The sequence below is a fragment of the Salmo salar genome, chromosome 14 (assembly GCF_965601325.2).
Source record: "Salmo salar chromosome 14, fSalSal1, whole genome shotgun sequence".
Lineage (NCBI taxonomy): Eukaryota > Metazoa > Chordata > Actinopteri > Salmoniformes > Salmonidae > Salmo > Salmo salar.
In genome coordinates this window covers 92,885,651-92,903,234 of record NC_138304.1, presented here as the reverse complement: position 1 = coordinate 92,903,234, position 17,584 = coordinate 92,885,651, and the positions used below count along the sequence as shown (strand labels likewise).

The 17,584-nt window shown below is 44.2% G+C and overlaps 1 protein-coding gene across 13 annotated transcripts in view; it reads right to left on the bottom strand.

Annotated features, from left to right (window-relative positions):
• Window positions 1-17,358, bottom strand: part of nfyc (nuclear transcription factor Y subunit gamma) — a 40,919-nt gene extending 23,561 nt beyond the window's left edge. For 5 of the 13 annotated variants that reach the window (XM_014142800.3, XM_014142805.3, XM_014142801.3 and 2 more), the window contains exon 1: window positions 17,256-17,358. In XM_014142800.3, coding sequence (XP_013998275.1) covers window position 17,256 — 1 coding nt within the window. In that variant the 5' untranslated portion in view covers window positions 17,257-17,358. 13 annotated transcript variants of the gene reach the window in all.
• Window positions 17,359-17,584: the final 226 nt, after the last annotated feature.

Here is a 17,584-nt window from a genome sequence, read left to right as displayed (position 1 = left end):
ATATTTTTTCCCCTCGTTCATGACGAGAAGTCCGGCTGGCTTAGATCATGTGCTAACAAGACGGAGATTTTTGGACATAAATGATGAGCTTTTTTGAACAAAACTACATTCGTTATGGACCTGTGATACCTGGAAGTGACATCTGATGAAGAGAATCAAAGGTAATGGATTATTTACATAGTATTTTCGATTTTAGATCTCCCCAACATGACGTCTAGTCTGTATCGCAACGCGTATTTTTCTGGGCGCAGTGCTCAGATTATTGCAAAGTGTGATTTCCCAGTAAGGTTATTTTTAAATCTGGCAAGTTGATTGCGTTCAAGAGATGTAAATCTATAATTCTTTAAATTCTGTTTGGTGCCTAACGTTTTAAAAGTTGGGAGCAGTGTGTTGTGGGAGAGCGAGAGTGGTGTGTGTGTGTGTGTGTGTGTGTGTGTGTGTGTGTGTGTGTGTGTGTGTGTGTGTGTGTGTGTGTGTGTGTTTATGAGGGTGAGGGAGACAGAGCGAGTGTGTGAGGAAGGGAGAGAGTGTGTGTGTGTGTGTGTTAACTGGAAAGCAAAGAAGGTTCCATGCAGTGTTTTCCTCTTTCTGACAATGACCTGCCGATCATTACGCATGTATATCACAGGAGGTTGGTGGCACCTTCATTTGGGAGGACTGGCTCGTGGTAATGGCTGTTACGGAATGAGTGGAATGGTATCAAACGCATGATGCCATTTCATTTGCGCCATTCTTATGAGCCGTCCTCCCTTCAGCAGCCTCCACTGATGTATATTCCTTCCTCCCATTCCTCCAGCCAAATCACAGGTAGGTCTTTGCAAATATGAGCAAATCAGCCATTCTATGCCGTATTCTATTAAAACAGTGAACAGTGTGACGTTAAATTCAATGTGTTGTATTGAGTAGAAGTGTGAATTGCAGTGACAGATTTTTAGAGAACAAGTATCCGGGGGACGGATCAAACAGGACGCTAGGTCACCGGTTTTTTTTCCCCCACCGTGATATCGCGATACAACTCGGTATCGTGATACTTGGCCTGGTATCGTTTGTAAAATGGTGGTATCTTGACATGCCTAAGTGAAATTCTGTGTTTTTTGGGGCGTAATTGATCCAAAACAGGTACTTTGTCAGAATTGTCATGCTTTTTTTCCTTTTCCTGTTATGAATTGACATTGGAAGCTCAGTATAGCTGCTCTATCCAGTTCTACTCAAATTAAAATCAGTATGGGGAGAAAACAGTGTAGGACAAGCGTGAACATGAACATCTCTATATAAAGCAATGGGGAAAATTGTAACTGAGTTAAGAGAAACTGAAAAGAAAAAATCCACCAGAATAAATCATTGTTGAATCCTATGGGGCCTATTATGGCAAAGCGGCAGCGGCATACCAAACTCAAAACAACTAGATATATTCATTCAGGGCAGAAGTAAAAACCCAATAGGCTGTGGTGATATACCGTTTATACCATATAACGACGAAATGCCACCTCCCAGGGGCTTGCAGGGTGGTGTGCTATGCCACTGCGTAGAACTATAAGTTAAGCAGAACTATAAGAAATCTAACGTGTCAAATAAATGATATCCAGCTCAGGACTCCAGCTATGCATTTAGTTTGCTAACTTGTTATCTAAGTGGCTAGATATCAAGACCAAGCTTCTTGGTCACAGCAGAGACATTCAATCCCCTCCTGGATCAATATCCCTGGTGTCTAAATTGTTTTGTGCGTCAACATTTTTATAAAAAAGAATAAAAGGGTTTAGTTTTTAGAAATAGCGCTCCATGTATGCACATTCGGTAATACCGTATACCCGGGATGGTACAGAAACAGTATGAAAATCTGTATACAGCCCAACCTTAAAATCCCCCCCCCCCAACCTTAAAATCCCCCCCCCCCCCAACCTTAAAATCCCCCCCCAAAAAAAGAGGGAACAGAAATTGGCAGTGTTGCAATTTGCCGGGTAAATGATCTACTCAAGCACAACAAAAACAAGGAGATGGTTCTCGTTCTCAGCCAGTCAGTGAATTACAGATTAACCCAGAACACACAGCTAGAATTGCATGCATATGTTGTGATCCATCCATGGTCGATTTTGTACTTGAAATTTGTGCTTGCCCTGACCCGTGTCAAAGCAGTCTGTCCACCTGGCCCTGTTAACTTTGCCCTTGGTTCTGCTTCAAACCAGCTATAGGAAGCACTCGCTCAGCTCTGATCTCCCAAGGTCATTCAACAGAGGAGAGAGAAACCAGAGAGAGAGGAGAGAAGAGAGAGAGGAGAGGAAGAGAGAGAGCGGGAGGGAGGGAAGAGAGAGAGCGGGAGGGAGGGAAGAGAGAGAGCGGGAGGGAGGGAAGAGAGAGTGGGAGGGAGGGAAGAGAGAGAGTGGGAGGGAGGGAAGAGAGAGAGAGAGAGGGAGGGAAGAGAGAGAGCGGGAGGGAGGGAAGAGAGAGAGCGGGAGGGAGGGAAGAGAGAGAGCGGGAGGGAGGGAAGAGAGAGAGAGAGAGGGAGGGAAGAGAGAGAGCGGGAGGGAGGGAAGAGAGAGAGCGGGAGGGAGGGAAGAGAGAGAGCGGGAGGGAGGGAAGAGAGAGAGCGGGAGGGAGGGAAGAGAGAGAGTGGGAGGGAGGGAAGAGGGAGAGAGAGAGGGGAAAGAGAGGACAGGTTTTCAACTTTCACTGCAGCACTTGCACGTGCGACACAATGGTTTCCATTTTCTTCACCTCTTTCCGAGGGGGGTCTTCCTTTGAGCACAAAGACATCTCTGTTAGCAAAGTCCCTTATTCCTCTGTCCCTCATCCCTCACTGTCCTTTCATCCTCTCCCTCTCTATGCTGACAAAAAGACTGCAGGAGCCAGTCTCACATTCCTGTGACAGCTTCATCCAACACTAGGCCCAGTCGCTAGCTGCATATCAGCCCCAATAACAGAACACCACCAACAAACTTTATCTGGTAGTTTGGCTCATGTGTTGACAACACACACCGTGACTTACACACTCAAAACAAGGCTGCCTGCAAGGGCAAAGGAATAAGGCACACAATAGCTGTGTGGTCACTGGAGTTATATTTAGTCATCCCTCTCCCCAACAGGACGTTCTGTCAGAGAGAGAGAGGAGGCACCGATGGAAACTTTCAATTAGGGAGAAGGGGAGGCAGAACAGAGCTAGAGATGATATATAGATTGCATCTAAAGAGATCACGCATCAAAAACCTGTGGCCTGTCCCTGAAGCTGTCAATTGCCATTCGTCATTGCAGCGGCCCCGACACAACCCAACTACAAGGTCTCAAATTCGTCCCCTAAACATCCAGCAGCCAGCTCAGCGCCATCTTGCCCTCTGCATCACTGTCAGGCGAGTGTAAACAACGCTCCAAGGACCAGGCTTTGGGACGGGCCATGGACCGCAGTCACAGCAGTACGATCGTGACCATCCTGAATGACTTTGAAGTCTGTCTGTGAGCACAGCGCTGGGCCATCCAACCACAGCGCTACAGAGAGTCAATAACCAACACAGCCCAGAGAGACAGACTAACAGCTGCTAACGTCCTGCTTAAAAGTCCAAAGTCAAAACACAGCAGAAGCACGGTCGCAAATAAACACCAGCCAGGGCTGGTCAACAGAACAACCAGTCTAATTCAATAGAACTTGTCATCAATATTAACAGCTTACAATGTAGTTTTCATAGGAAAACATTAACATGACTCAAGGAGAGACATTCTGCAAAATGCAAACTAAAGATGCCAACAACACCGATCCTGTCCTGGAGTGACAATTGAAGGACATGAGGGTGACTGCTGTTAGTTGCAAAAACATTTTTTTTAAATGATACACACACAACCAAAACATATACTCAGATTTCTCCCAAGGAGAAAAGTAGAGGACGACAGAGAAGAGGAGGAGTGAGGGCAGAGAGCGCATCCCATCTCTGCAGAGAGAGTGAAGAAACTGAGTGAGAGCGAAAGAGAAAGAGTGAGAGAAAGCGAAAGAGCGAGAGAAAGAGAAAGAGGAGAAGAGAAAGCACACATGGGTAGAGGAGTCCAGCAGCGATCTAAAACACAGACAGGTCTAGTGTGTGTGTGGTTGGTCACACTTACCCTGTGCCCATCATTCTGTGTAGTTGGCTGAAGGAGAGCAGGAAAGGGAGAGAGAGGCTGTACTCTCTACTCTGTACTGTAGAAGTCTCGTTGAGAGGCAAGAGGGGGGCTGGCTGACACAGAAAATCTCTGTAGCCCTTCACTTCCTCAGGCGCCGGTCCCAGGAACAGACAAAACACAGTCCGCCCATCCTCCGCCTTTAAAAACCTTACAGCCTGCCCGACAGACAGAGAAGAGCGTTCACCACCCCCACTTTCTTCTACCCCTCCCCCCTCAACTCATTCTCCTCCAGCCCCCCCTCCCGCCCCCCTTTCCTAAACACACACCCCTCTCTCCTGTTTCTCCTCTAACCAAATCCCCCCCCCCCCCCCCGAGCATCTCCCTCCCGCTCTCTCTCTCTCTCTCTCTCTCTAACCCTCTCCTTATCAATTGTTCCATCTCTTTCTCCAGCCAGCAACCCACATGTTTGTCTTTCAGTTGACCCCTGCCTCAGCACAGTGAAGGACAAAAATGTAAAAAAAAGATAGCGGAAAGAGATCAAAGTGGCAGCGGTACAGCAGCACTCCCGACTCCCAGACAAATCTCCTCCTTGCCTCCTTTCCTTTTAACATTCAAAAGTAATCAATCTAGCCTGCTACATGATACTCAGACCCTGGCCAGGCTTCTGCCCTGCTCTCAGCCTTTCCCCGAATGAGAGTAGAGAGCCCTCCTGCACTATTGGCCAAGCCATCCGCTCGTCGGCTCTGACACTTCTCCCGCCCTACCCCCTCCTTCCTACACCCAACCCCCTTTCACCGACAGCCAACATCCTGTTTTAAGTTACCTTGAGCTGCAGGATAGGGGTCAGCAAAAGAAAAGAGGAAGAGAGAGAAAGAAGAACCAGACAAAATACAAAGAAAGTTCTAACAAAGCGAGTCAGGGACTGATTGAGGAAGTGGTGGCGGTAGCTTGCCTCTGCATTCCGTGTCCTCCGGCTGATCTTGCGTTTCTCATGGCTGTATGGAGAAGAAAGGAACCACTGGCTGCTCTCTGACAACTGTTCCCTGCTTATTTACAATGTCAAACTAAATGTCTCCCCGAGTTCCGCCTCCCTGCGGCCATGACTGGTTGAATGGCCAGTGATGCAAGCAACCCTGATGCCCCTGATTGGCCGAGGAGAGTGTCAGAATGGATGCCGCATGTTGCAGCCACATGATTTAAAGAGCAAAGGCATATTGAGCAGACGCGCTGTGATCTACGTGTTCACAGGCATGCGTGCAAGTCCACAAGCACACGCTTGTCCTTCCGCTGTCACATATCCTTCCTCTGTCACACATCCTTTGTCACAGTAGGTAGAAAGATAATATCCAGACAATCTACTAAATATTGTAGTCTGTGTTAGTGCTAATAAAACACCTTCATTGAAGTGCATACTTCATTCACTAAAAATGTACTAGAATAATAACACAACTAACTACATGAGAATGAATTAGTCTATCTGATAGTAAGATCCAGATTTAGAAATAGATCAATGAAATACCTGGCCTACTAATGAACATAAAAGGTATTTAGTAAAACATATATTTTTTTAAAGACCAAAAAAAAAAAAAAAAAAAGAGGGCTTTAATAATTTGAAGTGGATTTCCCATTCCACAAAGATAACTGATCAAAACCGGCCAAAAAGGCACCTCAACAAATTGTGTTCATGTTTGTGGGTGGACAAGACATAGGACAATGTCAATAAACAACTATTGTTGTCTTGGCCCTAAAACTATGCTCCCAGACAGTTCTCGTTCTACAATTAAAATGTCATCATAAAACCATTTCAGCAATGTCGTATAAATGCCCTGCTGTTATCTCGCCAAGGGTTAAACAGACATTCAGCCATGCTGTTCCACACACTAACGTTTACATTAGGATGAGCACACGCATGCATGGGTTGCTCTTGTCAAAAGTAAGGCACTACAGGAATAGGGTGCCATTTGGGATCCATAACGGTGTTTGGAGAACTGTATGTCTAAAGATCTGTCTAGCAACAGATTAAGGAAACGTAATGTCCTGGCGATGAAGTGTACTGAAGTGAGAGATTTAGGTGAGAGGAGGGGACAAAGCAATTTACTGAGAGTTGCTCTTAGCTGGCAGTCTGCATAGATGATGGTGGAATGACCTGAGGCTTATCCTGCATATTACTGCTGCAAATCCCCCACTGTACCGAGAAACAACAAGCCAGAGAGAGACAGAACACAAACCTGCTCCGTCATTGAACAAACCGGGGGGAGGGAGAGCCAAAAGGATGGAGAAGGACAGAAAGGAGAGAGCTGTTACAGGATGAGAGAGAGGAGGGACAGAGAGCGAGAGAGAGGAGGGACAGAGAGGAGGGACAGAGAGCGAGAGAGAGGAGGGACAGGCACTATAAAACAACACTAGACACTATGGAAAACAAAGTTTTTACTATCTAATCCTGGAATATACAAGGTCTGAGGTGATCTGTCTTTGGCCTAAAGAGCAGGAACCCAGACTTCATCAACGCAATTAGAAATACAGACGTTGTCATCCTACAAGAAACATGGTATAGAGGTGATGGACCCACTGGTTGCCCTCTAGGTTACAGAGAGCTGGTAGTCCCATCCATCAAACTACCAGGTGTGAAACAGGGAAGGGACTCAGGGGGTATGCTAATTTGGTATAGAACACAGCTAACCCACTCTATTAAAATTAGTCAAAACAGGAACATTTTACATCTGGCTAGAAATAAATAAGGAAATTATTTCAACAGAGAAAAATGTATGTGTGCTACCTATATACCACCAGTAGAATCCCCATAGGGGGAGATCAACAATTTCCAGGCCCAGAGACATGTACTAGTCTGTGGCGACCTTCATGCCAGAACTGGACAAGAACCCGACACCCTCAGCGCACAGGGGGACAAACACCTACCTGGAAGTAACAGCATTCCCTCCCCCATATGCCCCCCTAGGCACAACTACGACAACATAACCAACATAAACAGGTCACAACTCCTGCAGCTCTGTTGGAATCTGGGTATGTACATAGTCAATGGTAGGCTTCAGAGGGGACTCCTATGGTAGGTACACCTATAGCTCATCTCTTGGCAGTAGTACTGTAGACTACTTTATCACTGACCTCAACCCAGAGTCTCTTAGAGCATTCAGTCTGTCCACTGACAACCCTATCTGATCACTGCAAAATCACACTCTACTATGCTCAATCACGAGGCATCAAAGCCAAAGGAACTGAATAATATTAAGAAATGCTATAGATCAAATAACATTTTATTGGTCCCATACACATGGTTAGCAGATGTTAATGCGAGTGTAGCAAAATGTTTGTGCTTCTAGTTCCCGACAGTGCAGTAATATCTAACAAGTAATCTAACAGGTCCACAACAAATATCTTATACACACAAATGTAAAGGGATGGAATAGGAATATGTACATATAAATATATGGATGAGCAGCATAGTCAAGATGCAATAGATGGTATAAAACACAGTATATACACATATGAGATGAGTAATGTAAGATATGTAAACATTATTAAAGTGGCATTATTTAAAGTGACTAATAATCAATTTATTAAAGTGGCCAATGATTTTGGTCTGTATGTAGGCAGTAGTCTCTCTGTGTTAGTGATGGCTGTTTAACAGTCTGATGGCCTTGAGATAGAAGCTGTTTTTCAGTCTCTCGGTCCCAGCTTTGATGCACCTGTACTAACCTCGCCTTCTGAATGGTAGCAGGGTTTACAGGCAGTGGCTCGGTGGTTGTTGTCCTTGATGATCTTTTTGGCCTTCCTGTGACATTGGGTGCTGTAGGTGTCCTGGAGGGCAGGTAGTTTGCCCCCAGTGATGCGTTGTGCAGACCGCACCACCCTCTGGGGAGCCTTGCGGTTGAGAGCGGTGCAGTTGCCATACCAGGCGGTGATACAGCCCGACAGGATGCTCTCAATTGCGCATCTGTAAAAGTTTGTGAGGGTTTTAGGTGACAAGCCAAATTTCTTCAGTCTCCTGATATTGAAGAGGCACTGTCACGCCTTCATCACACTGTCTGTGTGGGTGGACCATTTCAGTTTGTCAGTGATGTGTACACCGAGGAACTTTAATCTTTCCACCTTCTCCACTACTGTCCCGTCAATGTGGATAGGGCGGTGCTCCCTCTGTTTCCTGAAGTTCACAATCATCTCCTCCGTTTTTTTTTTTTGACGTTGAGTGAGAGGTTGTTTTCCTGACACCACACTCCCAGGGCCCTCACTTCCTCCCTGTAGGCTGTCTCATCGTTGTTGGTAATCACGCCCACTACTGTTGTGTCGTCTGCAAACTTGACTGAGTTGGAGGCGTGCATGGCCACGCAGTTATGGGTGAACAGGAAGTACAGGAGGGGGCTGAGCACGCACCTTTGTGGGGCCCTAGTATTGAGGATCAGCGACGTGGAGGCATTGTTTCCTACCTTCACCACCTGAGGGCGGCCCATCTGAAAGTCCAGGACCCAATTGCAAAGGGTGGGGTTGAGACCCAGGACCTCAAGCTTAATGATGAGCTTGGAGGGTACTATGGTGTTGAATGCTGAGCTGTAGTCAATGAACAGCATTCTTACATAGGTATGCCTCTTGTCCACATGGGATAGGGCAGTCTGATGGCGATTGTATCGTCTGTGGACCTGTTGGGGCGGTATGCAAACTTAAGTGGGTACAGGGTGGCAAGTAAGGTGGAGGTGATATGATCCTTGACTAGCCTCTCAAAGCTCTTCAATGATAACAGAAGTGAGTGCTACGGGGCGATAGTAATTTAGTTCAGTTTGCTTTGCCTTCTTTGGTACAGGAATAATGGTGGCCATCTTGAAGCATGTGGGGACAGCAGACTGGGATAGGGAGCGATTGAATATGTCCATAAACACACCAGCCAGCTGGTACACACCAGCGAGCGCATGCTCTGAGGATGCGGCTAGGGATGCCATCTGGGCCAGCAGCCTTGCGAGCGTGAACGCGCTTAAATGTCTTACTCACGTCGGCCACGGAGGAGGGGGGGCCGCAGTCCTTGGTAGCGGGCCTTGTCGGTGGCACTGTATTATCCTCAAAGCAGGTGAAGGTGTTTAGCTTGTCTGGAAGCAAGACGTTGGTGTCCATGACGTGGCTGGTGTTCTTTTAATAATAATTGCCTGTAGAACCTGCCACATGCGTCTCGTGTCTGAGCCGTTGAATTGCAACTCCACTCTGTCTCTATACCGACATTTCGCTTATTTGATTGCCTTGCGGAGAGAATAACTACACTTTACTTTCGGCCATATTCCCAGACATCTTTCCATGGTTGAATGCGGTGGTTCGCGCTTTCAGTTTTGCGCGAATGCCGCCGTCTATCCACGGTTTCTGGTTAGGGTAGGTTTTAATAGTCACAGTGGGTAAAACATCTCCAACACACTTCCTTATAAACTCACTCATCGAGTCAGCGTATAAATCAATGTTATTCTCTGAGACTTCCTAGAACATTTCTCAGTCCACGTGATCAAAACAACCTTGAAGCGTGGATTCCTATTGGTCAGACCAGCGTTGAATGGATCTAGTCACGGGTACATGCTATTTGAGTTTCTGCTTGTAGGACGGTAGGTGCAAAATTGAGTAGGTCGGATTTGTCAAAGGGGGGGGGGGGATATAAACGGCTGTGACTATAATCGAAGAGAATTCTCTTGGGAGATAATGTGGTCGGCATTGGATTGTAAGGAATTCTAGGTCAGGTGAACAGAAGGACTAGAGTTCCTGTATGTTGTTATGATTACACCATGAGTCATTAATCATGAAGCATACACCCCCGCCCTTCTTCTTACCAGAGAAATGTTTGTTTCTGTCGGCGCGATGCATGAAGAAACCCGGTGGTTGTACCGACTCAGACAACATATCCCGAGAGAGCCATGTTTACGTGAAACAGAGAGTGTTACAATCTCTGATGTCTTTCTGGAAGGCAACCCTTGCCCTAATTTCATCCACCTTGTTGTCTAGAGACTGGACATTGGCGAGTAATATACTCTGAAGCAGTGAGTGGTGTGCACGGCCGCTGCGTCTACCTCTCCTGCGGCGAGGTTGTTTTGGGTCGGCCTCTGGGATTAGATCCAATGTCCTGGATGGTGGTCCGAACAATGGATCCGTTTCAGTAAAGTTGTATTCCTGGTCGTAATGTTGGTAAGTTGACGTTGCTCTTATATCCAATAGTTCTTCCAGGCTGTATGTAATAACACTTAAGATTTTCTGAGCTAACAGTGTAAGAAATAATACTTAAAATAAATAAAAATACTGCATAGTTTCCTAAGGAGTCGAAGCGAAGCGACCATCTCTGTTGGCGCCATCTTGCGAAAGGATGGAAGGAAAGTAGTGTGGAAATCTACCAAAAAACAATTAGGCAACAACAAATTCAAACCCTTCAAGACAATTTACTGGACAAAACGTTTCACTGTAATAGTGATGGTGTAAACTTCACAGTAGAAAACCTAAACACTATATTTGACCTCTCCTCTTCCTTATCAAATCTAAAAATGTAAAGCAGACACCACAGTTGTGACTGCTTTGTGTGATGTATTGTTGTCTCTACCTTCTTGACCTTTGTGCTGTTGACTTTGCCCAATAATGTTGGTACCATGTTTTTGTGCTTCTACCATGTTGTGTTGCTACCATGTTGTTGTCATGTTGTGTTGCTACCATGCTGTGTTGTCATGTGTTGCTGCCTTGTTATGTTGTTGTCTTAGGTCTCTCTTTATGTAGTGTTGTCTCTCTTGTTGTGATGTGTATTTTGTCCTATATTTATATTGTATTTATTTTTTTTAATCCCAGACCCCCGTCCCCGCAGGAGGCCTTTTGCCTTTTGGTAGGCCGTCATTGTAAATAAGAATTTGTTTTTAACTGACTTGCCTAGTTAAATAAAGGTTAAATAAATGTAAAAAAGAAAAAAGAAAAATGAACAACAATGACAAATAGTTTGATGAAAAATGCAAAAACCTAAGAAAGAAATTGAAAAACCTATTAGCCGATATTAGCTAAAAATGCCAACATCGGCAGCGGCCCGATGTCTAGTTTAACGCCAATGTGCAAAACCGATGTCAAAGCTGACATGCCTACCCAAAGTAGGTAGATGACGTAATGACGCCACAAAAAATACAGCAATGCACAGTACAAAAGCAGAAAATACAAAGTGCACACTTTCAACATCTAAACAAGTTCAAGACGAGCAGTGATTTGAAAGAGTAAGAATTTCCGCGAGGCAACTCAAAGGCTAATTCCATTAACGCCAAGATAATGGATTTCATTGCTCTTGACAATCAACCGTTCTCTGTCGTGGATGATGTTGGCTTTCGCCGACTGGTTGAGCACCGGTACACACTACCAAGTAGGCGCTATTTTTTAGATGTTGCCCTACCGGAGTTGCACAGTATTGTTGAAACACGTCTATGAGCTACTTGCTAGGGGCGTCACTGCTATTAGCTTCACGACTGACATTTGGACCAGCGATGTCAGCCCCGTGAGCATGCTGAGTCTGACAGCACAGTGGGTCGATGAGAATTTCGTACTGAGGAAAGCCGTATTGCATGCCCAACAATGTGGCATTCTCTCTGAGCCTCCCTACTGTGTCGCCACCACGCTCGATGCTAGGTACAAGGACCACTACTTCGATGCAGACAAGAAACAGGGTTTACGTGAAATGTTACATACACAGCTGGACAAGATGGAAACTCAGTTGTGCACCGGGGCCTCCCACTCCTCTTTCTATTCTGGTTTCTGGCCATTTTGAGCCTGTAATCGAACCCACAAACGCTGATGGCTCCAGATACTCAAATAGTCTAAAGGCGGACAGTTTTATTGCTTCTTGAATTAGCGCGACAGTTTTCAGCTGTGCTAACATAATTGTAAAAGGGTTTTCTAATGATCAATTAGCCTTTGAAAATGATAAACTTGGATTAGCTAACACAACGTGCCATTGGAACACAGGAGTGATGGTTGCAGATAATGGGCCAATGTATGCCTATGTAGATATTCCATTAAAAATCAGCCGTTTCCAGCTACAATAGTCATTTACAACATTAACTATGTCTACACTGTATTTCTGATCAATTTGATGTTATTTTAATGGAAACATTTTTTGGTGGGCTTTGGGCTTTGGTGGACATTTCTATGTGAGCCCATACTTTTCAAAGGTAGTGTACATCAACAAATTGGTGAGGGCAATAGAACAGTCTGCAGAATCCGGCCTCACCCTGCTAGAATCTGAAGTCAAATGTCTACTTTGCTGATGATCTGGTGCTTCTGTTCCCAACCAAGGAGGGCCTACAGCAGCACCTAGATCTTCTGCATAGATTCTCTCAGACCTGGGCCCTGACAGTAAATCTCAGTAAGACAAAAATAATGGTGTTCCAAAAAAGGTCCAGTTGCCAGGACCACGAATACAAATTCCATTTAGACACCATTGCCCTAGAGCATACAAAAAAACGATACATACTTCGGCCTAAACATCAGGGCCACAGGTAACTTCCACAAAGCTGTGAACGATCTGAGAGACAATGCAAGAAGGGCCTTCTATGCCATCAAAGGGAACATAAAATTCAACATACCAATTAGGCTCTGTCTAAAAAAAAAAGAGACTTGAAATAGTTATAGAACCCATTGCCCATTATGGTTGTGAGGTCTGGGGTCCGTCCACCAACCAAGATTTCACAAAATGAGACAAACACCAAATTATGACTCTGCATGCAGAATTCTGCAAAAATATCCTATGTACAACGTAAAACACCGAATAACGCATACAGAGCAGAATTAGGCCGATACCCGCTAATGATCAAAATCCAGAAAAGAGCCGTTAAATTCTACAACCACCTAAAAGGAAGTGATTCCCAAACCTCCCATAACAAAGCCAGTACCTAAAGAGAAATGAACCTGGAGAAGAGGTCCCTAAGCAAGCTGGTCCTGGGGCTCTGTTCACAAACACAAACAGACCCACAGAGCCCCAGGACAGCAACACAATTAGACCCAACCAAATCACATTAAAACTAAAAGATAATGCTTCCCAATGTGTCAAGTAATTAACAAAAAACAGAGCAAATTAGAATGCAATTTGGCCCTAAACAGAGTACAGTGGCAGAATACCTGACCACTGTGACTGACCCAAAATTAAGGAAAGCTTTGACTATGTACAGACTCAGTGAGCATAGCCTTGCTATTGAGAAATGCCGCCGAAGGCAGACCTGGCCCTCAGGAGAAGACTGCTCATAGTCTAACTGCCCACAAAATGAGGAAGAAACTGAGCTGCACTTCCTAACCTCCTGCCAAATGTATGACCATCGAGACACATATTTTCCTCAGATTACATACAGACCCACAATTCTTTTTTAAAACAGATCCAATTTTGTTAACCTTCCATACCACAGTGTGCCAAGACATGACAAACACCATCGTAAATACAACCTATATCTATTTTCCCTTTCGTAACTATTTGCACATCATTACAACACTGTATATAGACATACTATGACATTTTAAATGTCTTTATTCTTTTGGGACTTTTGTGAGTGTAATGTTAATTTTATTTCACTTTTTTTATTATCTATTTCACTTGCTTTGGCAATGTAAACATATGTTTCCCATGCCTATAAAGCCACTTAAATTGAAATTGAAATGGAATTGAGAGAGACTCAAGAGGGAAACAAAGCAAATTGTTCCCTTTTCTATTTTGGTACAGAGAGAGCAGGGGAACAGAGTAGAGCTGGAAACAGAGTAGAGCTGGTAGCAGGCTGGTTAATGATTATAGAGCAGCTAGACTGCACATAGATTATTCCATTCCAGCGATAGCCATCTATGGCGGTGCAGGCAGGCTCTTCTAAACCCAAACCTCCTCCATGAGGACACCTGACAAGGTCACTCTGCAGCAGAGACCTTGCCATGACTTGTGCTGCTGGTGCCTGGGACATGTTTGCTTACGGACGCTGTTTAGAGCCAAACACGCACAAGCCAGGGTGTCACTTTCACAAACAAACAGCAGAAAAGAGCCCTCAGGGCTGCTGGGCTAAGTCATGCACGCACACACCTGCATAAACTAGGCTTACCTACACAAAAACATGCACACACATGAGCTACACACAGCTTGTCCATCCTAAATTTGGATTATAAACAGTCTCACTGGCTTCAATCCTGTCTGCGCTCAAAAGGAAAAACTGATTCTAGATGTTGATAATTTAGTAATGGGGCATAAAATAACAATATGCATGTTAATTTTCTGATTACATTGTAATGGTGCATTTAGACTAGATATCAAGGTCAAGTTGAAAGTTATGAAGCTAACAGCTGCTGTGATACTTGGTGGCCTACCTGCCGCAACGCAGGAAAAAGCAGGGCAGAACTTAGCTCTTGAAAACCCTTCTACTCCGTAGGGTTTTTAGCAGTTAGCTGCATGTGAAGTACAATTGCGACGCTGTGTTTCAATGTTTAGAAATGTCAATAATCCTTGCTTGCAAAACAGTTATCGAACAACATATGCTGAGATCCCCCTTATTGTTCATAACAAAGAGAAAGAATCTTTCAAATGAAAGATACACTTACTCTAGCAGTTTTGAACAGATCCATACTGTGTGCCTCCAGTTGACAAACTACACTTCCTCCCCAGTTAGCTTACACACAGGTGTTCAAAGCACGCTAGACAGCTAATTAACACAGGTGGCTGCCTGTCTTCCATCTGCCTTCCGTAAACAAGCACCGTAACATGGAGATATGACCGTGTGCGAACACTAACCCTATAAAAAAGGTGTGTAGTAATTTAAGTTTGATTTTTGATAATTATTTATAGCTGATATGAAAGATATGTCCTTATGTTTCCAAAACCGTACCGCAAGTGATGCATTTTAAAGTTCAGAACGAGCGAACAGGGCCTTAAAACTCCCCGGCTAGAAACTACTCTCGTCAATAGGCACTAAAGGTAGTTAGCATCCATGAATGGGTTAGGCAGAATTGTACCATCAGTAAAATACTGTATGCTTTTCTTAGACCCGTTTCAGGCACCAGCTCTATACAGGAAGGATCTGTTCTATAAATGCAAACAAGAGCATACAGATCCTTCCTGTATAGAGCTGTGCTTGGTGTGATAGTCATGAAATTACTTTGACACCCCCTGCTCTAGATTGAGAATTTAGGCTAGTTGATGGATGGTGAGAACATGAACTAATCATGTAAAATAGCCCAACAAATATTGTACCCTTAATAGTCACCCAGGGAATTTCCTTAGATACTGAACAAAAATATAAAAAGCAACATGTAAAGTTTTGGTCCCATGTTTCACAAGCTGAAATAAAAGATAATCCAGCCACCTGACAGGTGTGGCATACAAAGAAGCGGATCATTACACAGGCGCACCTTGTGCTGGGACAATAAAAGGCCACTCTAAAATGTGCAGTTTTGGCACAACACAATGCCACAGATGTCTCAAGTTGAGGGAGTGAGCAATTGGCATGCTGACTGCAGGAATGTTTATTTCTCTACCATAAGCCATGTCCAACCTCGTTTTAGAGATTTTGGCAGTACGTCCAACCGACCTCATAACCGCAAACGAACATGTAACCACGCCAGCCCAGGACCTCCACATCTGGCTTCTTCACCTGTGGGATGGTCTGAGACCAGCCACCCGGACAGCTGATGAAACTGAGTATCTATCTGTTTGTGGAGAAAAACTCATTCTGACTGGCTGGGCCTGGCTCACCCATGGCTGTGCTCCTGCCTACTTATGTGAAATCTGTAGATTAGGGCCTAACGAATTTATTTCAATTTACTGATTTCATTATATGAACTAACTCAATCGTTTTAAAAGTTGCATGTTGCATTTATATTTGTGTTCAGTATAGTTAGTTTTGAATTGTACAATACATAGGCAATACATAAATGACTTAAATGTAATGTAAATGTATAGGCTGCTACAGTACTCTCCAAATTGCATCTTGAAACAGGTATTGCATGGAATGATTTTCTTTCCATCACATAGTTTGAAGCAATTATACATTGGCAAGAAAGCAGAGAATGCTGTTTATCATGCTGCTCAAGGGACAAGGCACAGACTTCAAGTCTTTGAAAAGAGTCCGTGCACACATAATGTGATTCACAATAACTGGCAGTCAACACACTGGAATGTAAACAATGAACATGATACATATCTCGGTTTAATGGGCATTGGTAAAATGTGAGAAAGATGTCTGTTGTAATTTGAGATTTTAGTGAGTTCTTTATTGATGCCTTCGGCCTCCTGCCTGTATTCAGACAAACAACTAAGTTAGCTAATTAACGGTAGATGGCCCAAATGTGTCTTCTTGTACATAGCTAGCTAATAGTTTGGTTTGTTCAATTCAACAACATGCAACACTGACGATAAACATTTAACGTTAGCTACCTATCATTAACCAACTAAAACATTTTTGGAATGAGCTAAAACTATCCTAACCAGTGATAGACAACAGATCCGACCGCTTGCTTACAGTTGAAACAAGCCGGTCGGATCTGCTGGCTAACCCAGCGGCTGTTTAGCTTAGCTAGTTAACTTAGACAGTAACACGGTGTGATCATTTATTGTTAGTCAAACGTAGAGACACCGGTAGCTAACAGTTAGCTAGCATATAACAAGCGCAACCTGGACAAGGGAAGAGAGACATGGAAGACGATGATACGCTCTACAGTGGCCTGTGATACTGTTTATTCGCCACTGAACAAAAGGAAGCGATAAATCAAAGGAAAGTTTACAAAGCTTTGCAAAGTTGGGGAAAGGCTCTCTAACCAATAAAGACTACGTTTGGATCTGTCCTTCAGACCAATCAAACCTCGGACTAGATTCCACCAATCAAGGTTTCTAGGGGTTCAGTTCGTTGTGAAACTGACGCCATTCGGGATCTAACAAAAATCGCCAGTCGTACGAGACAGAGTTTAGACAAGAGCCAAAATGGCGGACTCAGTGCGGTAGTTTCTTAAACGCCTCTGTTACTTTCAGCTGGCCACCAATAAGCTGCTCAGAGAGCGGGGAGGGAAATGGCGCCTATGTTCATCTTCCAAAACAATCGTCTATTGGACAAGACGAGCAACTGGAAATTAGCAAAGTTATAGCCCCAATTCCATAGCGACACAGTATGCTTTCACATATAGACATTAACCATGTATATCAATAGATTTTTACTCACTTTGTTTTACGGGTTCGCAGTGAAGCTCAGCGTATTATTTATTTTATTTCAGTAGCAACGGGAAACAAGATGGCTGCCACGTACTTCTGCTCGAACCGGAAACTGTGCTACGTTGGCAACATTGCGCGATGACGTCAATGAACATCAAATCCTGAGCCTGGGAAGTAAGATGTATGTCAAAGAAAGTTCAAACAAACAAAACAATCACTTAAGTCTCTTACAAACCCAATACCTAAAAAAAAAGGGTGTGCAATGGTGTGTGAATAAATTCGGAACCTTCTTGGTGCTGTCCATAAGTCTGTGGTATTTGTATTTATTATGAATCCCCA